This window comes from Netta rufina (genome assembly GCF_964035555.1).
Source record: "Netta rufina genome assembly, chromosome: 10".
Lineage (NCBI taxonomy): Eukaryota > Metazoa > Chordata > Aves > Anseriformes > Anatidae > Netta > Netta rufina.
This window is the reverse complement of record NC_140133.1, coordinates 17,750,835-17,772,672: the sequence shown is the minus strand read 5'-3', so window position 1 is coordinate 17,772,672 and position 21,838 is coordinate 17,750,835. Positions and strand designations below refer to the sequence as shown.

Here is a 21,838-nt window from a genome sequence, read left to right as displayed (position 1 = left end):
ATACTGAGAAAAATGGTACATGGAGCTAGCACGTTAACACTTAGCAATTGTTCAGCGATTGTTCACAGATGTGTCTGAATATTAAGAGGAAATGCATATGGGTGTTCAATAGAATGAAGAGTGTTAAGATGTGCGTGAACAAGCAAGAGGAAATATAGATGTGAGCATGTAGGAGGGAAAAGACTACTACAAGGGCAATCCAATTAATGCAAATGATGCATGCAGATGTCTTTGGCTTTTTAGTACCTTTCGCTCTTTTACTCCATAGGATCTGCATGCTGGGGACAAGGGAGAAGAGTGCTGTCTTCGTTCACGTGGCAGCAGTACTCCTAAACCTTAGAATCCTACCCATGCCAGCGGACATAGAGGGGGCACCTTCATGTGCTTGCTTGTGTATGAATGAGTTTAGAGTAAAATAGCCAGTGAACCAAAGGACACGTTCGTAATGGAACTTAATTTTGTGTCTTCAAGTGTCTGTGTGCCTGTGGACTCCTTGCTTTTTATGGGAGCAGAGTCAGTGCTTTAAAATTCAAACAAGATAACTCAAAATAACTGAAAGTAATCCCCCCCCTCCTTTTTTTTTTTTTTTTTTTGGACTGTATGCTGAGGGTCAAATCCTGTTTGATTTATTTTGATATTGACTTAACAGGACTATTCACCTAAAGGAAGCAGGTTTGGGTCTTGAAAATAGACATTCTTTCAGCTACATATTGATCGCTGGAGCTGGATCTAGTCCATCCTTATGATGTACTTTCTGACAAAATGGCTTCTGCTCTTATCTTGGCATCTAATGTGTAGTGAATAATGACTTTAATTAAAACAAGACCTGACTGCTTGGTCTCTCAGATGAGATACATAGCAATCTCAAGTATGCGGCTTGAGCAGTTGCAAATTTCTGCTTTTTCTTTACTCCACTATAAAATGTCCTTTTCAAGAGACAGTCCAGGCTGTGACCTTGCTCTCCTCAAGTCAGCTGGAATTTTGCTGTTAACTCCAGTGAATGCAGGACCACCACTCTAAGCCCTGTAGGAAATCAATGGAAACTTTCCCTGTTTACTCCAACGAATTTGGGCTCAGGCCTTTAATTTTTGTCCATCAATTTATTTTCTCTAAATATTGTTGCGCTGAGGTGTTTTGTGGAAAAATACTTTGGAATGAAGTGGTGTGGCCGATTTAATTTCTCTATGCATTTATTGTCCTTACTGATTTATAGAGAAGCTACTTTCCTATAGGCTGGTAGCTCTTTTCACTTTTTTTCATGATATGGTATTAGGTACTTGCATGAAAATTCAGTCTGCCAATAAACTTAATACAGTAGCTATCTACGATACTTTTATGCTGTCTTCGACATTTTTCCAACTTTCTGTAAAATACATTATGCATTTTCCTGCTGTAGCATATTTTGCTTAAAACTACAGTGGAGCTTTTTCCCCAGGAAAACAAACAACCAAACACCTCTGTATATAGAATTTCTTTTTACATTTAGAGTGCACAAATAAAGACTGTATTTTCTTTCCAAGATTGTATATACATAGTTTTCTGCCCATTGAGGTGGTTGTGAATACAAATTTGGCAACAAAAGTCAGGCAGCCCTCCAGCTGTGTTTGAAACACAAGCCCTCCAGCTTGTGAAACCAAACCACGCACAGCAAAGGAACATTGCCAAGCCAACCTTTTAAAAAGTTACGTATATATTTGAAAGCTGTCCTGTTTTTGTTGTTGTTGTTGTTGTTGTTGTTGATGATGTTTGTTTGTTTTTGTGGAAAAGCCATTTAGAAGCCTAAACTGTATTCCTAACTCTTTTTAAGGTTTAGATTTTCCACTTACATCAACTCATAAAAATTTCTGTCCAAGCACTACAGTAAAGTTAATCATTCAATAACAAAACCTGCCCATATTGCATCAAACCAAGGTGTTCTCTATTTATCTAGTAACAGGTACTGTTTTTAAAAAACAAAAGGGTTTTGTGTATGGGAAGGGGTCAAGCATGGAGAGACTGGGAGTCAGGGCAATTCTCCAAGCTTGCCATTGTAATGTTTTCATTTGTTTCACTGCATCTCTGTATTTCTGAAAAATGCTCTCACTTTCACCTTCCTTTCTCTATCCTGCTGTACCTCCACTATTCCACACACCTACACCAATACCTGTATGTCTCTTCTCATATAATGAGCCTGTACTACTTTGGTGGTGAATAATTTTATGTCTCTCCATCTACCTCACTTATTAAAAAAACAAGCAAAATAAAACCAAACACACACACACATAGTGCTGTTAATTTACAAGGAGCTTTACAAACATGGGTAAGAGGCATTCAAGGCTTTAAATAAGACGAGACAAATGCAAGATGAAGCACTTGAGAGCAGTTCAGAAAAGTGAGGAGATGGAGGAGGTGGAAATGACTTATGCAAAGAAGAGAGGAGTTTTATAAAGTGGGGTTTCTGAGCAAGGGTTTTTAGGCAGGATGGAGGGTGAGTGGAGGAAAACAGTCAGGTACAAGGAGCAGAACTGTTAAGGTGTGAAGGCAGGAGTGAGGAAAGGAGAGGAAGTTTAGAGTAAACTCAGACAGATGGTGCTGAATTGTGAGGAAAGGTGCTTGAGAGTAAGACAACTGATGGAGAATTTATGACAGGTTTGTTCAAAATGGGCTGGGAGGGACTTCAGGAATTCCATATAGCTTTATTTATTTATTTATTTATTTTGACAACACTTGACTATCTATGACAGCTTTTTGGCCTACTTTATTCATAGCCTACCTGCGATTATAGAAGCCTACCTACATGTTGTTATGATAGAGGGTTTCTCTGCTATTTAACTTTCCCTTGCATTAAATATTGCCCAGTCCATCATGTCTGCTTGTGAAAGGAAAGAATTGAATATAAAACCCGAATGCAAGATAGGAAGCCAGAGGAAGAAATGTGCTCTTTCTCCACGTCTTCTTGTCTGACATGTCTAGTTCACTAGTCCAATCTCCTTTTCTCCCTGCAGTTTTGTAAAGGCCAAGGAAGACTGGCTGAAAAATTGATTTGGTATGCTGAACTAATCTTTATTAGTAAGAATAGGATAAACTTAGGGAATAAGCCAGATCCTACAAGACGCTTTATCCCTTCATCTTCTTGGGACTTAAATGGGTATTCAAGGGACTCAGTATCTTGTAGGACTGTATGTATTGGCTTTTTCTTTATACACTGATGTTTTATTTTGCTCTCCATCACATCTCTGCAATTATTAGGCCAGCACCAAGTTAAGCAAGGGACATGCGAAGTTGTGGCAGTGCATCGTTGCTGCAATAAGAACCGGATTGAGGAGCGATCGCAAACAGTCAAGTGCTCCTGCTTCCCAGGGCAGGTGGCTGGTACAACAAGGGCTCAGCCCTCATGTGTGGAAGGTAAGCAGTCTCCCGCTTGCTCATGGTTCATTAGGATTGTTTGAGAAGTTTAGTCTCCTTGATTGTTTGACTTCCTACTGCCTCAAAAGCATAATCCTTCCTTTTGTTAATTTTGAAAACATTGCTGTGCATTGATGATAATGAGTCTGTGCATAAATCTGGGTGTAATTAATCCTCTTAATATATGTACTCGTCCATTTCATGTCTGTGCCAATAGAACTTGTTATTTTTTCACACAAAAACTCTCCTTTAAAACTAGTCTGAAAACAACATAAGCCAAAAAATCCGAGCTAATGATATTAACCCTTCCAGTTACCTTTAGACATAATAGTTTGGCCAAAATGTCACTGGATAATAAATGCAGTCCTAAGACTGGGCTTTCGGGTAGTGCTGGGACATCTAATTTTGAGAGCTGCTCTCCAGATGGATGTTTCCCCATTTTATGTGCCCAGTGGGATCTTATGCTGGACATCAGTACTGTAATGATGCCCCATGTTCGTTCATTTTGTGTGTTGTAACTCAAAATAAGTTAGAGTTGGTAGAGCAGAGCAAGCATACTGCTGCACACGGTGCAGTGTCTAAGCTAGGACAGCTACCCGAAGAAAGAAAAATGTGGTGTAATTGCCCTAGTCCATCAGCTTCCTGGGTAGATGTGAAATCCTCTCAGAGCTCAGTGTTGCCATCTGTACGCTTTTAGCAGTTTTAGCAGTTTTCATCTGAAATGAAATGTGTTACATACACCAAAGCTAAAATCGTACCTTGATTATAATGTTGACCAGAGATTCTAAAACTCTAAAACTTTCTTACCCAAGGTTCACTTTGCACCTCATCCCCACCCTTTTCCTCTCTGTCTTATTGACAGTTCAGAAATTGTGGGTCACCCTTTTTTCTTCCCCCACCACCGGAGGCTATTCCCTGGAGAGGCTGCTGCTGATGCTCTTATTATTAACTTAATAAGCAGTTATACTGAGACTGAGATTTGTTTTTCATCACAGAAAAAATCTAGTGAAAGTCTTCTGTCATGTATATATAAATACGCATTCAAAATATATTAAAACAGAAAGTTCTGTACGATCTACACTTGAATTAAAACAAATCAAACTGACAATACCCAAGTAGCTAACTGCTAATTAATACTGATGTAGATGTTAATAGATCCTCCATTTTATTAATTCATAAGGAAAATGCTTGCTCTCATTGTTTTTTTTTTCCACATGAAATTGTAACCATTACAAGTTAAATATAAAACAAAAACCTCAGTCCATTTTTTTAAACTTTCAGAGCAATTTAGTTCTAGATGTAAAATTCTAACTACATGCAATATGTCTGAATTTTTGTTTAACATATTTTCCACCTTTTATTTTTAAGTAAATAGATTTTTTTTATCTGATTAGACTTTTCATGCCTTGTAATTTAGGAACACAATCAACTTTGATTGTACAATTTGTTATTTTTTTTTTTTTTGTCAAGTGAGAAGTACTCTCTGTGTTTTTTGGTGATACGTCAAGCAACAGAAATACTTTTATACATGAAAGATAATAAAAATGAGGCATTGTTTTAAGCTTGCCTAAGGATTGCAAAGGTGACATTATCATTCCATGATAGAAAGACATCATTGCATGATACAGTGGGAGTTTAATTGAATTTGTCAATGCAAATAGTTGCTAAAAGAATTTAATAGCTATTTTTTCTTCAAGCATAGTTGAGATTAAATAAGACAAAATATTGTGAATGTAAGGTTTTGGTTTCTAAAGTGGATGCCTATGATTCCACCTCCCCTCTTAAGGTAACGCTTTAACATATTTCATTTATTTTTGCAAGCATGTGGGACTACAGTCAGTGTTTTTCAGTTGCGGTAGCAGAGAAACTATAACTATCTTTCCTTAGCCTCAGGATTAGATGTTTTTTCTCCCACTCTGTACGCATCCTTCAGTAGTCTTCTATGCTGTAGAAACCAGAAACAGATTAAAAAAAAAAAAGTGTTGAATTTGTATATTTCAGACTGATACAGATGTTTTATTTTCCAACACCTTTTTGCCAAAAGAAGGGATGTTTAATTTGCCTATATTTTGCTCTGAGTTTAAAGGGAAGGATGTGCCCAAAGTACAGATTAACTTTTCTAACAAAAAGAAAAGAATCTGCATACCAATTGATTTACAGTAAACTTTTAAAGCTTTTTATTTTTTTTTTTGAACTTCAGACCTTATCCAGTAGTAATTATCATTTACATTAGAGTAGCAATTATCTCTGTGCTCTTGATCATGCATGGCATGCATGTGGTTGTTGGTACCATCGTTTCTGCTTCAAATTGCTCACATGTTGAACTGTGTTTAGATAAAATGAGGAAACAATGTAGATCACACTCAAATGAGTAGGTGTCTGGTAAGTGCCACCCACTTTTTGTGTCAGACTACAAAATCTTTGGCCACACACATGGAGAAGCTTTTACCCATTGAAAATCATGATAAAAAGTGTAGTGCTAAGTATTTTTTATAGAAATAATGATTTATATATATGTTCTATTGATAACTTTTGTTTGGAGAGAAGTGCATTAAATATGTCGGAGTAAATCATCACTAGCCAAATCATCTTCCATCCAAGCAATTCTGTTAGTCCTAGAATTCATGAGGAAGAAACATTCAGAATAGAAAAAGAATGCGAATGAGACTAAAGACTTCAAAGGCTTTCTAGAAGGTCAAAGAACCACAATAAAGGAGCAGGACACCTTTGAAGGCCCATCTGGGATCCAGACTGAAGAGAAGAGGGTTTATGGAAACAAGAAAACAAAAAAACAATGCATAGCAAACAGATAAAAGTACAAATTGCTGAGAAGATTTCCCTCCCACTGGTTTTGAATGTATTTCAGAATATTTGAGTACTCAAAAGGATGCTAATGCTGTGTCAGTATTCAAAGAGAGGAGAAAAAAAAAAAAAAAAGCACAACAAAAAATAGAATGAATAGTGTATTGCAAATTTGTATGGACAGCTTAATCCAATGAGGTAGGAAAGTCATCTGTATTTGTCCCAACTATAGACAACATGAATTTGTTTGTTAAAGTAGAATACAAAGAAATTATTAAAGAAAAGTAAATAAAATTATCGGCCCATAGTATGTGAAATATTGAAATTGCTAATACTGAGGCAGATCAGCACCACTGTTCTGCTTTTGGTAACAAATAGAATGGTGAAGAATTTTCTACTTTGTTAATTAGAGAACCTACTAACCAAGATCTACTAGCATACCTCAAAAACGTTCATCTCCACAGAGTCAGCAGGAGGAATTGGTAGTCAAATGGCACATACATACTGAGATTTCACGGTGCTTAGCTCTACATCTGCCCCTCTGAAACATTTTCAGTGGTGACCTGAAAGCAAATACAGAACCTATCCTGACAAAAAATGTATGGATTTCATATGATGGGTCAAAGGAACAAGTAATAACAAGCCCAAGATAGTCACATGGCATGGTCCTGCAAGGAGGAAGTTGAACCTGTTTGAAAGAACTCTGTGTTAATAAAGACAAATGCATTGTGTTGAGAAACTGAAGAAGTTCAATCAGCTCAGCTTATCAGGCAGAAGATTGAAAAGTTACTTGATTGCAACATGTTCAATACCTTCACAGGGAGAAAATGATGATTGCTAACTGGTCCTGTAATGCAGAAGAAGAAAGCACAACAGAAGAGGTTTGAAAGGGAAGAAAACCAAGGCTGTTTCATGCTGAGATTATTTAATGCCATAAAAAAAAAGTCAGTGGAAGAAGTTTCTTTCTTCACCTGCACCCAAATGGCTTGGAAGACACTGTGTAGCCAAACACAGCTAGGGGCACAGCACAGTGAATTGCACGAGGCAAGACAAGATGATGTATTGGCACCTTTTGGCCTTAATCTTTATGAATCTACTGTTTCCATGGAGCCACATCAGCTAGGGAACGATGTCAGCAGAAGATTTATTTCTGGTGGGGTAACCACCAGCAAATCGACCGGCAAATGTCAAGCTGAAGCAGTCTCCTTTCTCTTCATGAGGGTGGTTGTATATGAGTATGACATAACTGCTCTCGTTTCTTAGAAAAGTCATCTGCTGAAACCTCTCCAAGAGTGCCTCAATCTGAAAAGAAGAGGAAACCTTTACATTCTTCAGAGAGTCACACTGTTAAAAAGTGCAACAATCATTAAGGAACTCTTGCTCTGAAGATGAGTGTAAGGGTCTGATGGAGAATTTTAATAAACTAATCCCAGGAGTGTGCTTGATACAAACAGCTACAGCCATTTAGGACATACAGGTCAGCAGAGTGGACATTAGAACTACAAAGAAATTGGACATAAAGTGGATGCAAGAATCAGTACTTTGCTACAGCAAAGAATGAGGGATTTGCTGAAAGTTAATAGAATGAGATCTGTATTAAGTATTTCAAAGTGTTGCCATTAATTTGAAGAGAGATTTCAGCACAGAATAGAAATCAGTCAACAGAAGAGGAGCGGTCATTTTCTCTGTAAGTGTCTAAACAAGAGATGAATAGAAGGTGAAATAAGCAGTCTGTTGAAAAGCTTGTGGATCTTGTTGGAGTTAGATTGATTCCACCGTGTTTCCCACTCTCATCTGTGCTTGTTTTAATGAAAGATTGCACCGTTGGAAGTGATGGGCTTGGTTCACTGTCTTATGTACTTCATTTCCACGTGAAGCTCGTGGACCAGAAAGTTACATGGGCACAGAGTGTTGTGTGAAGCCACTTCTGTGCTACATTTTTGACCAGTCAACCAGTGCCTTTTTTAATGAGCAGGTACTAGAAGCAGGGATTCTAGGTATCTGAAGGGAGAGCTGAATGAGAGAGGTGGTTTTTAATGTCTGAAGCTGAACTTATGTTTTTAAGGTAGCACTGTAAACATGAAAGAAGGTTAATGTGTCAGAATGAAGGCAAACTCTTAGCGTGTCACCACATTCAGGCTCACAACAGCACTGTGCAGAGCTGTGTGATGCAGTAGCCAGACCTCCCAGGAGGACTTCCTGGCTTTGAAGCAGAGCTCTGAAGACACAGCCAGCTTACTACCAGAATCATGTGCTGAGGTCTCTGCAGATGCTTGCAGTCTTCTTGAATCTAGCCTTCTACACTTGGCCATGTTTATCTGAAATAAATCTTGTATAGAAGTTGAAACGAATTTAGAAAGTAGAGAAGATATAAAATAAATTACTGGACTATTTATCTGGAGTGGAAGTGGTACCTCATCTCTTAGAAAGCACCACCAGGTTTCATCCATGTCATCAACAATCAACCAGCATCAATGGAAATGATCTAAGATTTAAATGATGGGTGACAGGAATCATGCATTCATTTTATAATTTTTGGAGATTGAAAAAATCATTTATAAAAGCCAAACTGGTGTTTCAGAAATATATTTTTCATAGTGCTCTTCAGGTAGTCTTAGAGTGAAAGTGCAAAACAAAAGTAATTGAGTGAGCATTTCAGCAATATCCTGATGTCAGCTTGCCTGCTTGTCACCCTAATTTGAAGGTTGTAGAAATATGAATCTACCTTGAAATTAAAAGGAAAAAAAGTGCTTTACAAGAAGTAGATGAAATTATTTTTGTTCATCTCTTTTGGATGTAGTGTCTTTTAAAGCATGCAGTTCAATATTTTGTGCACATAGTAGAATAATGCAGACTAAATCAACATTTTCTGCCATATTTTATTTTGAAATCCAATTTAGTTTATGTACGATTACGAACTGATATATTTTAAAATCATTTTCTAGAATTTGATGAATCCTGTGAACAGTGCAAAACTGAGAAATACATGCTGAAGTTTGCAGTAGTAAAGTTTGCAGTAGTTTGTAGGAAACTATATGTTACCAGCAGTATTAAAAAGTCATGACTATGTTTATAAAAATAACAAACATTGTCTTATTAACAGAAATTGGCTTAAGGCTAGAAAATTAATAAATTTGCACAGTTACTGTACTACTGAAGTCTTCCTGAAACATGTTGCAAAACTGGCAGTGTAACTGCAAGTAGATTTTCAGTTAATTATCTAATATTTTCCAATGGTTTCCATGTCCTTATTTGCACTATTTGCTGACAGAACTCACATGCTTACATATCTGTGCAATTCTATTTTCTCACCCAGTGGAGGAAAAAACTGGCATTTCTTCATCCAGCCTCACATATGCATATCCGGGTTAAAAGAGAAGCCTCAGTTTCATACCACCTTACAGCAGATACATAGCTGGAGCATGCAAATGAAGGAAGGAAATCACCTCTGTAGATGGTGGAAGTGGTAAGGCACTTCCAGATGTCAATTCAAAAATGGGAGTCAAAACACACTGTAGTAGTGCTTGGCTATCTTCACCATTTGCATATGTCATTTATCCTTCTGTATGTTTGTGATGTTTTTTTTTTAGCCACATCTTTAGCTCAAACATGGTCAGTGTGCTAAGCCACTAAAACAGTAACTTTGGGTTCTACTTTTTGTAATCAAACAATTGAACAGTACACATGCAACCTCCCTGCAAAAACCAACAATATTAAAAAAGATTGTATTCTGTTTCTCTTTCCCATTTCTTTTTTCAAGCTTCTATTGTTCTACAGAAGTGGTGGTGTCATATGAACCCTTGTTTGGATGGAGAGGACTGTAAAGTACTACCAGACTATTCAGGTTGGTCTTGCAGCAGTGGAAATAAAGTCAAAACCACAAAGGCAAGTACAGAGATCACCTATTTAAATATAGGTGGCAGTCTGCTGGTGGCATTTGCTTATTGCATTGAATCTGCAGGTGTGAGTACCAGTGCTGGACTCCTCAGTGTTCTGGAAAGTGGTGATTAATGCAATCATTCTCAGGGAGGAAAATTCTGGGTTGGAATTGCCCCTTCATTCCCAGCCTAATTAAGTTACTGGAGTCAAACCAAAGAAATAATTCAGTTGGAATCACTGCTAGTGGGATAATCATGTTCCAGGATCAATTCTTCAACTTGCAGACTGAGTACATAGATCTGAGGTTTTTACCAGTGTCATCTAAAGTTATAATCCTGTGCTACTGGAAAGTCCTTTTAGCTTTGAATGATGGCCTTGGGAGTTGTTGAGAATTTGTACTGACATCACTGGAACTGTGGGACACTGAACACCAGTGGAAATCAGGCTGGTTCAGATAATTTCTAATTACAGGCTGTCGTGTAGACAGCCTGTTTTTTAAACAAAGCTTTGCTGTGCCATCCTATTTCTTAATTAATGGCCAGCAGAAAGAAAATATCATGTTCTCTGTCTGCTTAACAATCTAAAATGAGTTCAGTGCATTGAAGTTCAACAAGTCATAGCAGACTGCATTTCTAAATGTATCATAAAACATGAGTCTTCAGCAGGGAATAGCAAGCAAAGACATATGCTTAGCTTTTCCCTTTCCAGCCTCTTCTAGATAGGAATGAGTGTTGTTGATTAGGTAACAGTCTGAGTTAATAAGCAAATACTGACACCAAATGTTGCTTAATAATGGTTGTTCTAAGGAGTGAAAACTGTACTAATTCCGGATGAAAGAAGGAAAATTAGATGGTCTGAGCAGCTGTGATGTGATACCAGTGTCCAGAGCCCAGATGCACACATGCATATGGTGGCAGGTTCACTGGAGAAAACTGACTTTAAAAAAAAAAAAAAAAAGGTCTGAAAAACCCTATTGCTGTTTTTAAGATCACAGAATCACCGAATGGTATAGGTTGGAAGGAATTCCTGCAGGTCATCATGTCCATCCCCGCTGAGCAGACAGAGAAGTCATTGCAAATCATTTACCAAAAGCTGAAGATGTTGTCTATGGCGTGCCTAGGCTTGGCTGTGTACTCTGTGACTGATACTGCACCTGAAAGATGACCCTAGAATCAGTATGGGAAACTGGAAGTCAGTTATTGCAACGTATACATTACCCTCAGCCTTTGAATTTTTTTCACAAGCACTGACTTTAGCTACTCATATAGAGGTAACAGGCAGTGTGGTAGCATCACACCAAAGGGTAAGAAAGACAAGTAGGAGTTGTGTATATTGAATAAGACAACTTAATCTCTGGACATGCCAGAAAAGAGCTGACACTTTGTACCAATAGGACCTTATTGGGAAAGAATTAGCCAGGGTTAAATATCCATGATCCCCTTAAGAGTTTCTAGAGTGATGAAGGCTAGAAGAGAGAACTTTACATTGGCATTGATGGCTGAAGGCCTGAGGCATTAAGTCTTCGTTCATGCATTTGTCTCTTCCTTCCTATGAGCAGTTGCCTTTCACTTCATTGAGGTCAACTGACCACATGAGTCACATAGCCTGCGTTCATGACTCTTGCTCTTAAACAGTGAAAAGAAGCAGCCTGAGCCAGTGGGATTTTACTAATAGAAGGGCAAATTTGGCATGGATCATTTATTTTATTATCCATGACAAAAATTGCAACCAGCAAACTATAGAATATGGTAATGCATTCTGATGAGTTTAGGGATGTCTTTATAAAGCTGGAGTGGGACAAATCATCCTGCCTGCAATTAGACCTGTGCAAATTCATCAACTCCATCGAGTTTGTGTGGGTCTAACAGAGGGCAGAGTGTAGCAATATGAGTGCAAATGTTATTTCATTAAGCTCGTCCTCTACTTTGCTGGGACGCAGAGTGATGCATTTTGCATTGATTTTTATCACCATAGGAGATTGAGGGGTATTTAATTGAAAGGATGAGCAAACTGGCACTTGTGCTTAAATTTGAATCATTCTACTGTGTTACTGATATGAGAGCTATTCATATTTTCCTTTACATGTTTTTGCTTTCCTTTTGCTGCCTTTTTATTTTAGATTTGAGCACGTTAAGGTTGGACTGTATTTTATTGTGCAAGTGCTTAGCAACAGTTTAAGGGAGATCCTGGTTCTGACTGGAGTCTTGGAATACTGCAACAACAGAAATCGTTAGTGGTTAAACATCTCAGTGAAATGATGAAAGAGAGTCTTGAACTTCAACTAGTGATTGGCCATGTTAGAGAAGGGAACAGGGGCCACCTCCCACTAGATCAGGTTTCTCAAAGACCACTGGATTCATTCTGACCCACTGCAGGCATGGTTCCACCCAAGCTGAGTTGTTTAGGATTCTCCAAAGTCACATGGAGAGAAATGGGTAATTTCATAGCATGACTGGGTAATTTCATAGCATGACTGTGCCCATCTACAAGAGTATTCACAGCAACTACTTCTTTCTCTCTTCTTAAAAAAGACCCAGGTGACAAGCTTACACGTAGATGTCTGCTTGCTGTGCCACAGAATTTGTTCCTGCATCCATATTTCTTCTGTAGATATTCTGCGTGTCTTGTGGGTGGTTTCCTCTGTCTACGAAGTTACAGATGTTGGACAAATATAATGAGTAATGGTAACTGCAAATTCTGAGCAGAAGTTTGTGGGACATGCAATATTGGTCGGCAAAGAGAATGGAAAGGAATAGAGAGGATGGAAAAAAAGATTCCCTTGCTAGAAAGAAAAGTAAAGTATTGTATAATTTATTTTTTGATTTAAAAATGAACCAAAGATTTGTTCACACTCAGCTCAATCAGTAAAAATATGTATTAAATGCATTATTAAAACTTGGCACAAGTAGAGGACTGTCATATCTGATTGTGACCAGTAGTCCAAACCATAAATCAGCCTGTGTGGCTCAGTGCTGGGATACTTAAATAAGAAAGATACAGCAAAACCCTTGTGGACAATTACAGAAAATGTACCCATACATGAAATTCTTCCAATTTAATATTTGGCTGATATCTAAAGCATGAGAGTTGAGATCCATTCCATATTAATTTTTTTTTTTTTTCTGTGTTATGTAGCAAAGATGATCTCATTACCATTTAAATTTCTAATCAATTTTTAAAGCTTACTAAGACCTCGGGATCAGAGCTAGCTGGGACAATGAGTTCCACAGGTTAATTATACACTGAAAGAGGAAATGCCAAGTAATCACTTCTAAGACTTATATCTTTTTATTTTGTGAAAATATGAGAATAATTGAAGTATATGAAACATGGGAGACTCCTGATGCCACTCAGTGTTTAGGTGGATAGTTAGTAGCTGAGTGAGACAGTTAAAATGTGGAAAGTTGAAGAGCTTGTGTTTTACATCAGTTACCTTGGGGAGGGAAATAAAAACTTCTCTGTGCAACATGTCTGTGAAGTTTTGTAACGTGTCTAGACACTACAGAGCAGGGTTGACAAACCCTGCAAACAAGCCTTGCTGGCTACCTATTCTCATCCATTTTCAGGATGGGAAATCTGATGTGACTCCTCCTTAGTGTGTAGCCAAACCGATTGATCTGTAGTTGCCTTCCATAAGATGGACTGCTGGGAATGGGTAGCACTTTGCATGAACGGTCTTTGGGGATGTAAGGCATACTCTTGTGCTGTAGGCATTGCTGTTGAAAATGACTCTAAGCAAAATAAAGCAGAAGAAGATTTCCATAAGGTGTTGTTGGCAATTTAATAGTAAACAGCCATTTCTTTATCTGCAAGCCTTCTTTATATGATTGAACAACAGTCTAGTTAACATTTGCATCTGGAGTCTGTTTCTGTGCAAGTTATGTAGGTCTGATTGGGACCAGTTCCTTCATGATGCATTCTTTATACAGTTCCTTTGCAGCAACCGAGCATGTTTTATCATCCTTGATTGATTCTGTGTAGGTAACTGTTTACTTTTCTTTTATAGGTAACACGGTAGCAAAGAATAAACCCATGGGTCACTACCAGCACAATGGCACGTGCAACTGTGTTGCTTGGCTGTCAGACAGACCCTTTTTTTTGGTGATGATGCTATTGACTTAATTCTTTGAACTTGCAAAAAGTCAGTGAAAAGAACAATACTTCTCCTTTCAACTGTGGTTGCAGTTCCTGAATCTGGATTTTGCTATACAGAACAATACAAGTTTTTTTTTTTGCAAGAAAACACAAGGAGATTTGGTTCTACTTGAAATGCACCTTGGATTCTTCACGTTCTGACACCTAGCAGCAATCCATAGAAGCATACACCTGGACTTCTGCAGTGCATCAATAATAAGACTTTATGACATTAAGATATGTAAAATTGCTTTAAATGAGTTTAGATCATGAAAGTAATTTAAGTGGTCATAGAAAAAAAGCTTACGTTACAACCAATATGGATTTATGTGAGGTAGTTCTCACAGTACAACAGAAAAATACAAAGCTGATCCCAATGCTGAGTGAGTAAATGTCTTTGTGTATTTTCAACTGTGATTTAGTAACTACCAAGGTTGTTTGAAGGTGAAGAGATAGCATTTCAATCAGTAACAATTATTGTGGGGCATACTTTGGTTATATCTGTGCAAGTAAATTTATTTCTTTAGATAGTTCTAGGTACTTTAGCTTTTACATTCATGAGTGATGGCAGGGAAGCATGAGGAAGAGACAAAATTTGAAAGTAGACATAGTTTTTCTTAAAATAAATCCATTCTCTAGGGGAATAGCAAAGTATACATATTCCTTGCCTCTTTGAATCTAGATATGGGAAAGAATTTAGCCATTAGCTAGAAATATTCATTCATATGCCTCAAAAAAGGAGAGCATGCTTGTACTGCATAAGGAGGGCTTACTGGAAGGAGAGTAATTTGTTCAGATTTTCATAGCTTTGGTTATAAGTCCTAGTAGGTAACTTACTTAAAATTCATGAACAAAATTCTAGATAAAAGTGAATCTTCACTTTCAATTAGTTCTTGTTTAGAATGATTATAATAATTAAATGTCCAGTTCTTTGACAGACTGAATTTCCAAGTGATTACATTTTGTGACACATAATTGTTTCATATTATTGTAGATGCATTTCATACTGTTTTTCTTATTTGCCTGTTACAGCTTTTTGTCATCAGTCTTCATAAATAGAACAGTAAGTAGAAGCGAAGCTGTAGCCAGGCTGATTCCCATTACATCATTTTGTGACTTAAGATGCATTAAAACCAACTGAGAATGCAATGATGCAGATGGATATCATGCAGATGAACTGCTGCTGACCCAGCTACTGAACTCATTGTTATGCTTTATGTACATGTGAGTGTAACAATGTAAATCTAATTTTTACATAGCCAGGAAAGAAACCAAAATGAGTGTGTTGTACTAATTTAGATCATTGTGCATAAGCTTTCTATTTTGTGGGAAAGATACCATCAGCAGTGTGGAGCTGCTCAGAGTAATAATTGCTGGCCTTTGATTTGCTGGAGTGGATGGGAGTATTCAGCCAGGTAATTCCATAGCAGGTAGTGGTGGAAAGATCTAGCCCTGTGTTTTTTTTGGTTTTGACTTCTCTGATTTAGCTCACTTTCAATTATGCATTTGATTACAGCTGGGATCATAGTGGTCAGTGTACTTGGTGATAAGTAAACAAGAAATGTTCCGCTCTGTGCATGGACGGCTGAACAGGTATTCTACCTGAAAGACTCTGCTTGCCCTAATGAGCTCTACATTCCTAATATTTTTTCATTGTTTCAATTTTCTGATTAAATTTTAAAAGTACCTTTACTCTTTCTATTATTTCTGTGTATATCTGTTCAAGAGTATCATCAGTGAAGATGGTTTTTGTTTACTGTTTGTACAATGTTGACCCATAACTGGTATTTATTTATTTGGTAATTTCTGTATAAAAGCATAGTAAAAAGCCATCAATGAGCTGTTCTGATCTATGTGGTCAAACAAGAATTTTAGAGAAAAGTTATTTTTCTTTTTTTTTTTTTCTTTTTGATGGTAAATGCAAAGAAAATATGTTATTTGCCGGTGGTCGTACAGGGAATTTGCGGCAAAGTTGAGAACTGAACCAGAACATGCATCTGATTAAATTTTTCTCATGGGGAGCATAAGAAGGAGAGCAGTATGTTACACGCCCTGCAATAGCTGCCTGGAAGGGACACTCAGCTTCACTGAGGAGAAGGAAAACTAGACCATAAGTTTGATAGCATGGGATTATGAAATACAGCCCAAATGAATGACTTGCCTTCCTAGATCCTTAGCTGATGACAGAGATTTTACATTTCTAAAACAGCTTCATTCCAGAGGATCTTGGGTTGATTTACAGCCTTTTCTGACTCATTGTACAAATGCTGTAATATATGCCTGTCTCTTTTTGGAGAATTGCTGTTTCTTCTAATGCTGTTGTCTGGCATCTGACTCCAGCACTGCCCTTCTGCTGAGCAATAGCAAAATTGAAGGCTTGGCCAGAAGCTCTCTTTGTAGAAGAGATCAGCATTGCAGATATCTGGTGTGTTCTCTATGTAAGTGGCTTAATTTATGCACACCTTTTGTTCTGGAATAACAGCATTTGTAAGCAGTGTGCTGGTAATCTATCAGAAATTTCAGTTTGCTTCCTGCTGTTACATTTCTGTGGGGCTAAACCCTGTGGGTCATTGTATCCAGGCTTTGTTCAGGAGGCACTGCCTCCTACAATCTAGTTCAGAGACTGATCCCTTCTGTCTTAAAATTGCAGTTTTGCCATACAATTTCTAACAAAAGATTGTTGCAGACACTCGTTCCTCTGATGAGCTGATATGCTGATATGCAGGCTGAACTGATTTGTGTCCTGATTATACCTATATCTCACTTAACTGTGTTCTTTTATCCCCTCATTAGTATGACCCTGATGTGTTTTCCTTCACTCAGCCGACATTTCAATAGATATAAAATAACCACGACCTCTTCATCTTTTTCCCTACTTATCTGTGTAGCCCTCTTTGCATCCACTGCAATTTAGGTGAATCTTTTTCTGAACAAGGGTTGCCAGAATTATGCACTTTATTTGACATATGCCATTGCCAGTTTTCTAGACTATGATTACCACTTTCACATCTCTGCTGCAAATACTTTGCTTTCTGTGGCCTGTGTTGCTTTTGCCTTTTACGTAGCTCCATCATGTTAGCAATTCACAGTCAGTGAGGGTTTGACTAATAGCCTAGGCTTGCTTCTTTTCAGCTCTTGCCTTCCTGCTGATAGTGTACACCCTTACCAATGCTACCTCAGAGCTGACCTGGAAGTCTGAGCTGCTGAACATCACCCCTTGTTACTCTCTCTTCCACAGGCTGAGGTCATGAAGTGCTGTCTGTCTCCTGTGCTGGGGTTTTCTGTGTGCCTCGTTGCAAGGCCATGGTCCACTGGCAGGTGAGGACCCCCATCATACCTCATTCTGAACAGAAAGTGACATGGTTCACTTTTCAGTGAGTTCCTTACCACTGTCCTTATCTTCTCCAGTTAGATAAGAAAATCTCTGTGGTATTAAAATGAATGTATAGATATAAATATATGCTTTAATATATAGATCAAACTAGATTCGTGGCATTTTATTTATCAAGAAAATAAATTATCTTAATGGAAATCCTTGCAAGGTTTCTCTTGCGTCCTGCAGCTCTGTTAAATCCATGATAGATTTTATTCCACTTTCCACTAAGTCTGTTATCTTCAAGGATTTCTGTTTGAATTTGTACCTGAAGAGAGTGAATAAAATTTTTATGTTTGCTGTAAATTTTCTCAAAGGGTTAGTTTATAACAAACCTACAACAATAGAAAATGTCTTTGAAGAATAACAATTTGCTTGCAGACTGAGCAGACCCTGAGGTAAGAGAACAGTTAAGGCTTCGGTCACAGCAATAGGCACTTCTATATCTATTGAAATATAGGTGATCCCATAAGAAACTTTTAACTATTCAGGGTAAATAAATGCCTTTAAACTGTTGTAATATCTTTTTAAGGACTGCTTTCACAGCGCAGTATCCCCAAGCACTGCATTGTAGCAATAATTCTGTACATATTCAGAATGGATCTGCTCAGCTTGGGATTTGGAATATGCTGGTTATGTGGAGCCTCTGAGTTCATGAGGATGAGTTGATAGTTATGGCTGCAGAAATCCTCACTGTTTGGAAATGAGTTGTGAAGATGGGAAGTATATACTGATTTCCACTTCAGTGACCTTAATTCAGAAACTAGAACCTCTTTGCAAAAACAGGATTTTCTATATAATGATAAAAGGTGATTTTTTATTTTTATTTTCATTTTTTCCCCCAAATTATGAATTTGCCTTGATGAATAGGCAGTGCATCTCCCATTGTTTTTCTGTGTGTCTTTTGCTTGTTAAATTAAATTGTTACTGTAGAGAGAGAAGAAGGAGAAAGTGATGAAAAGCTTAGGCAGTGTTTTCAGATTGTACTTTAAAGTCTGGGGCATGTCTCAGCTACCAAATTTTAGTAGTTTGGATGAAAATTCACACAAGTTAAAATAACAACCTGTTCTAAGCTTAAAGAGACTTTTTTGCATTTTATAAAGCATAGTGGCTTTATTATTGTTATGAGGTCAAAGTCACCCACAAGAAATTAATATCACTTTTATAATGCTTCATGGACCATTCTACCCAGCTCTGTGTGTGTGTGTAACATTCTCATTAGTACTAACAGAAATCACATACGCTTAAAAGAAGAGCATCTTTGGTAACATAGGTAAAAAGATAGGTCATTATGATCATTTACACAAAATGATAGTAGATGAAATTTTGCCAGAGAAATCACTACAGACTACAATGAACGTGGAGGCTCAAGTCTCCAAAATGTTGCTGTTGAATTTTAGAAGCCAGGGATGAGTCCTGGAAGGGAATGTGGTCAGCTTTCTTGGCTTCACTCTTGCCCGTACCATACCGTGAAGAAAGAGGATTGTGTGTACAGTGCTTGCACTCCTTTCTGAGCCCGAAGTTCAGAGAGTCGTAAATCTCATCTAGCCAATGTAAGTTTCTTGTTTTGGAAGGTTTGTATAGGGATGGTCAGATCACAAATGATTAAGCAGTGCATCCTGACAAGGTACTGGTCTTAAGCTGAAATGCAGGTACTATGCATAGCTGTAGTCTACTAAGTAAAGTAAGGCAGCTTTAACTACTATGAAGATTGCAGATGAGAAGCAGCAACTTTTAAAGATGCGTTAACTCTTTCATTTATAGTTATCTGCCTCAGCCCTAAATTGAATTGTGTCTACCCAAGTAGTGGTATGGACATTGGACATTTAGGGACATCAGATGATCTAGCACTAGCAATGACTTCTTCATTTTGGATATTAAATAATTTCATCTTTGTAAGTGCAATTTTGTGGAACTGACTCTTTCTGCTAAGATCTTGGTATTTAGTCCTTGAAGGCTTCTCAGCAAAGGAATAGAAACACCAATATTTTGTACTCTCACTGAAGTTATATTTCACTCCATAACAATCTATGCTGACATGAGGTTGCACAGATTAGTAATGGTAATTACACAAAAATTTGTAGATTGTAGGAATCTACTATCCCTTTTGCTCTTTAATGTATGCATTGGGTGACTGTTTGCTAATCCCACTCACATGGCTCTTGGCTATACAGTCCTTATTTGTGTTCTCTCGGTGATTCAAGGTTGTGGGTGGATGCACTTTCTTCACTTTTTTAATTTTTAATTTCATTTTTAAAAATTCAAACCATCAAGGATGTTTTTCATGTAAATGCCTTGCAGCCAGGAAACTTTTTTCTTGGTCTTTTGAGTAGAAGGAAAGTTTGGCTCAGGCATGAAAAGAAAGTGAAGAGAGGTAAACTTTATTCTATCACACAAATGATCTCTGCGTGGAGCCAGAAGAGTAACAAGGTACCATTGGTAAGATAACTTCACCTGGAGATACTTAATACTATTTATATAGAGGGTTATTAGTTAATAGGCTTTTCAAGGACAGTTGACCTGTAGCCTTCATATTCCTGAGACTGAAGAGAGCAATAATAATTGGAAAAATAATTTTCCTGCACTTTAAAGGAGCACTTAAAATATCATCTATCAGCTACTATGAGAAAGAGATGAGGAGTATTGCAACAGTGGAAAAGTAGCCTAAAAGATGATAAATAATTAGGTACAGAATATATTTGTCTGGTGTACAGCAGTATGCAGATCCACCCAAACTAATGTGTTGAATGATTTTCCAGTTTCAGAAACATGGTAATTTTTTTTCCTTACTATGTTTTCTAACGAATAAGCCCATTGCTTAAAATTCAGCAGAAAAAGTGATTTGCAAGCAAAACCGTCAGCTATTTGCTTACCCTTTAAATTAATTGGCCCACAAAGTAATCTACAACAGTGGTAAAATCAATGTAAAATGCATTATTCTAAGTCCCTGCAAAATAAAATAGGTCCTTTTTAAAATAACACTAGCATTCACAGGACCAAACTCTGTCCTCACTGGGTTTCATATGAAACTCCTTGAGTCGACAAGTTCACACAGGTCCAGATGAATGCACAATGGTGTTCTCTAGTCTGTCTTTTAAGCTGTGGCCACGGACAACAGGAAGCATTAACAAATCTGTGAGGACTTGTTAATCCATGAGGATCTTGCAGGATTTGCAGGAAGAGTAGAGGAATGGTGCTGCTACTTTCAACGCCTCACATGCGGTCTTTGGAAAGTAACGGTAAAGCTTTTCATGCTGCTTGGGACCATTTCGCAGCCTATGGATTTGGCCCATAGGGAGCATAAGTATCTCAGAGAAGTTAGCAGTGAGCTGATGGCTTGCTGGTGATAGTTAACACGTTTGTCAGAGACTTTGCAAGTTGTAACGTGACTGTGCTGAGTGCCTAAATATGTGTTTCAGGTCTTGCAAAGAAGAGGCCATGAGGACACTTGCACCCTTAGCAGACCAGATTGGTGGGGTGTGTGTGAAGAAAATGAGTTTTTTTTTTTTTCCCTCTTTTTTTCCCCACATGGTGTTGTGCCCCTAAACATTTTTCTCTGTACATCTGCTACAAATTCTAATCCTCTGACAGTAGGAAAATACAAACAATCACAAAGGGGGTGTGAATTCTTGCAGCAAGGGCTAAAGGAACGTTTTTTGTCACTTAAAGTAAAGCAGACAAGGTAGTGTATCCCGCAGGACACTAATGAGCCACCTGATAACACCAAGTGCACACCTGACCTTTTGACATGTGAAACAAAGATGACAGATGTACTGTCAAAATACAAATCTATCAACTTCATCATGTAAATCTACCCACAGATGCTTTACAGTAGAGACCTGATGGGAAACAAACATTTTAACTTACAGAGTAACCTTGTAAACAGGAACTTTTTACAAAAGACTTGGGTTAATAATTTATGAATTGTAACAGTGCATGAGAAAAGGATGCTTAGCATTGATTTTTGGCAGTGAATGACAAGAAAGCCAATCCCCCAGTTTCCACAGTAATGATACACTTGCTGTTCTAGTGTTAGGGTGTATTGATATTCATAATATTTGCATAAAATCCTGTCTCTCATCTTTCATATTATTAATTCTGTGCTTTCCACCTCTTTCTCAAATGTGTTGTGGTGCTCCCTTAAACACATAGACTTCTATTCTGCAAGTGGGAAACATCTCGGAATCACTTCAAGACACTGATTTTTGCTCTTTAATTAGGTTAGTAAAGAGTTTGGTACTTAGAGAAGGAATTAATTTTTTTTTC

The 21,838-nt window shown here is 37.7% G+C and overlaps 1 protein-coding gene across 1 annotated transcript in view; it reads left to right on the top strand.

Annotated features, from left to right (window-relative positions):
- TAFA4 (TAFA chemokine like family member 4) overlaps nucleotides 1–10,197 on the top strand; it is a gene marked incomplete at both ends in the record, with an annotated part of 45,555 nt that extends 35,358 nt beyond the window's left edge. The window contains 2 exons of the mRNA XM_084292919.1: nucleotides 3,229–3,384; nucleotides 9,947–10,197. Coding sequence (XP_084149045.1) covers nucleotides 3,229–3,384; nucleotides 9,947–10,197 — 407 coding nt within the window. The remainder of the gene's footprint in view (nucleotides 1–3,228; nucleotides 3,385–9,946) is intronic.
- Between the last annotated feature and the right edge of the window lie 11,641 nt (nucleotides 10,198–21,838).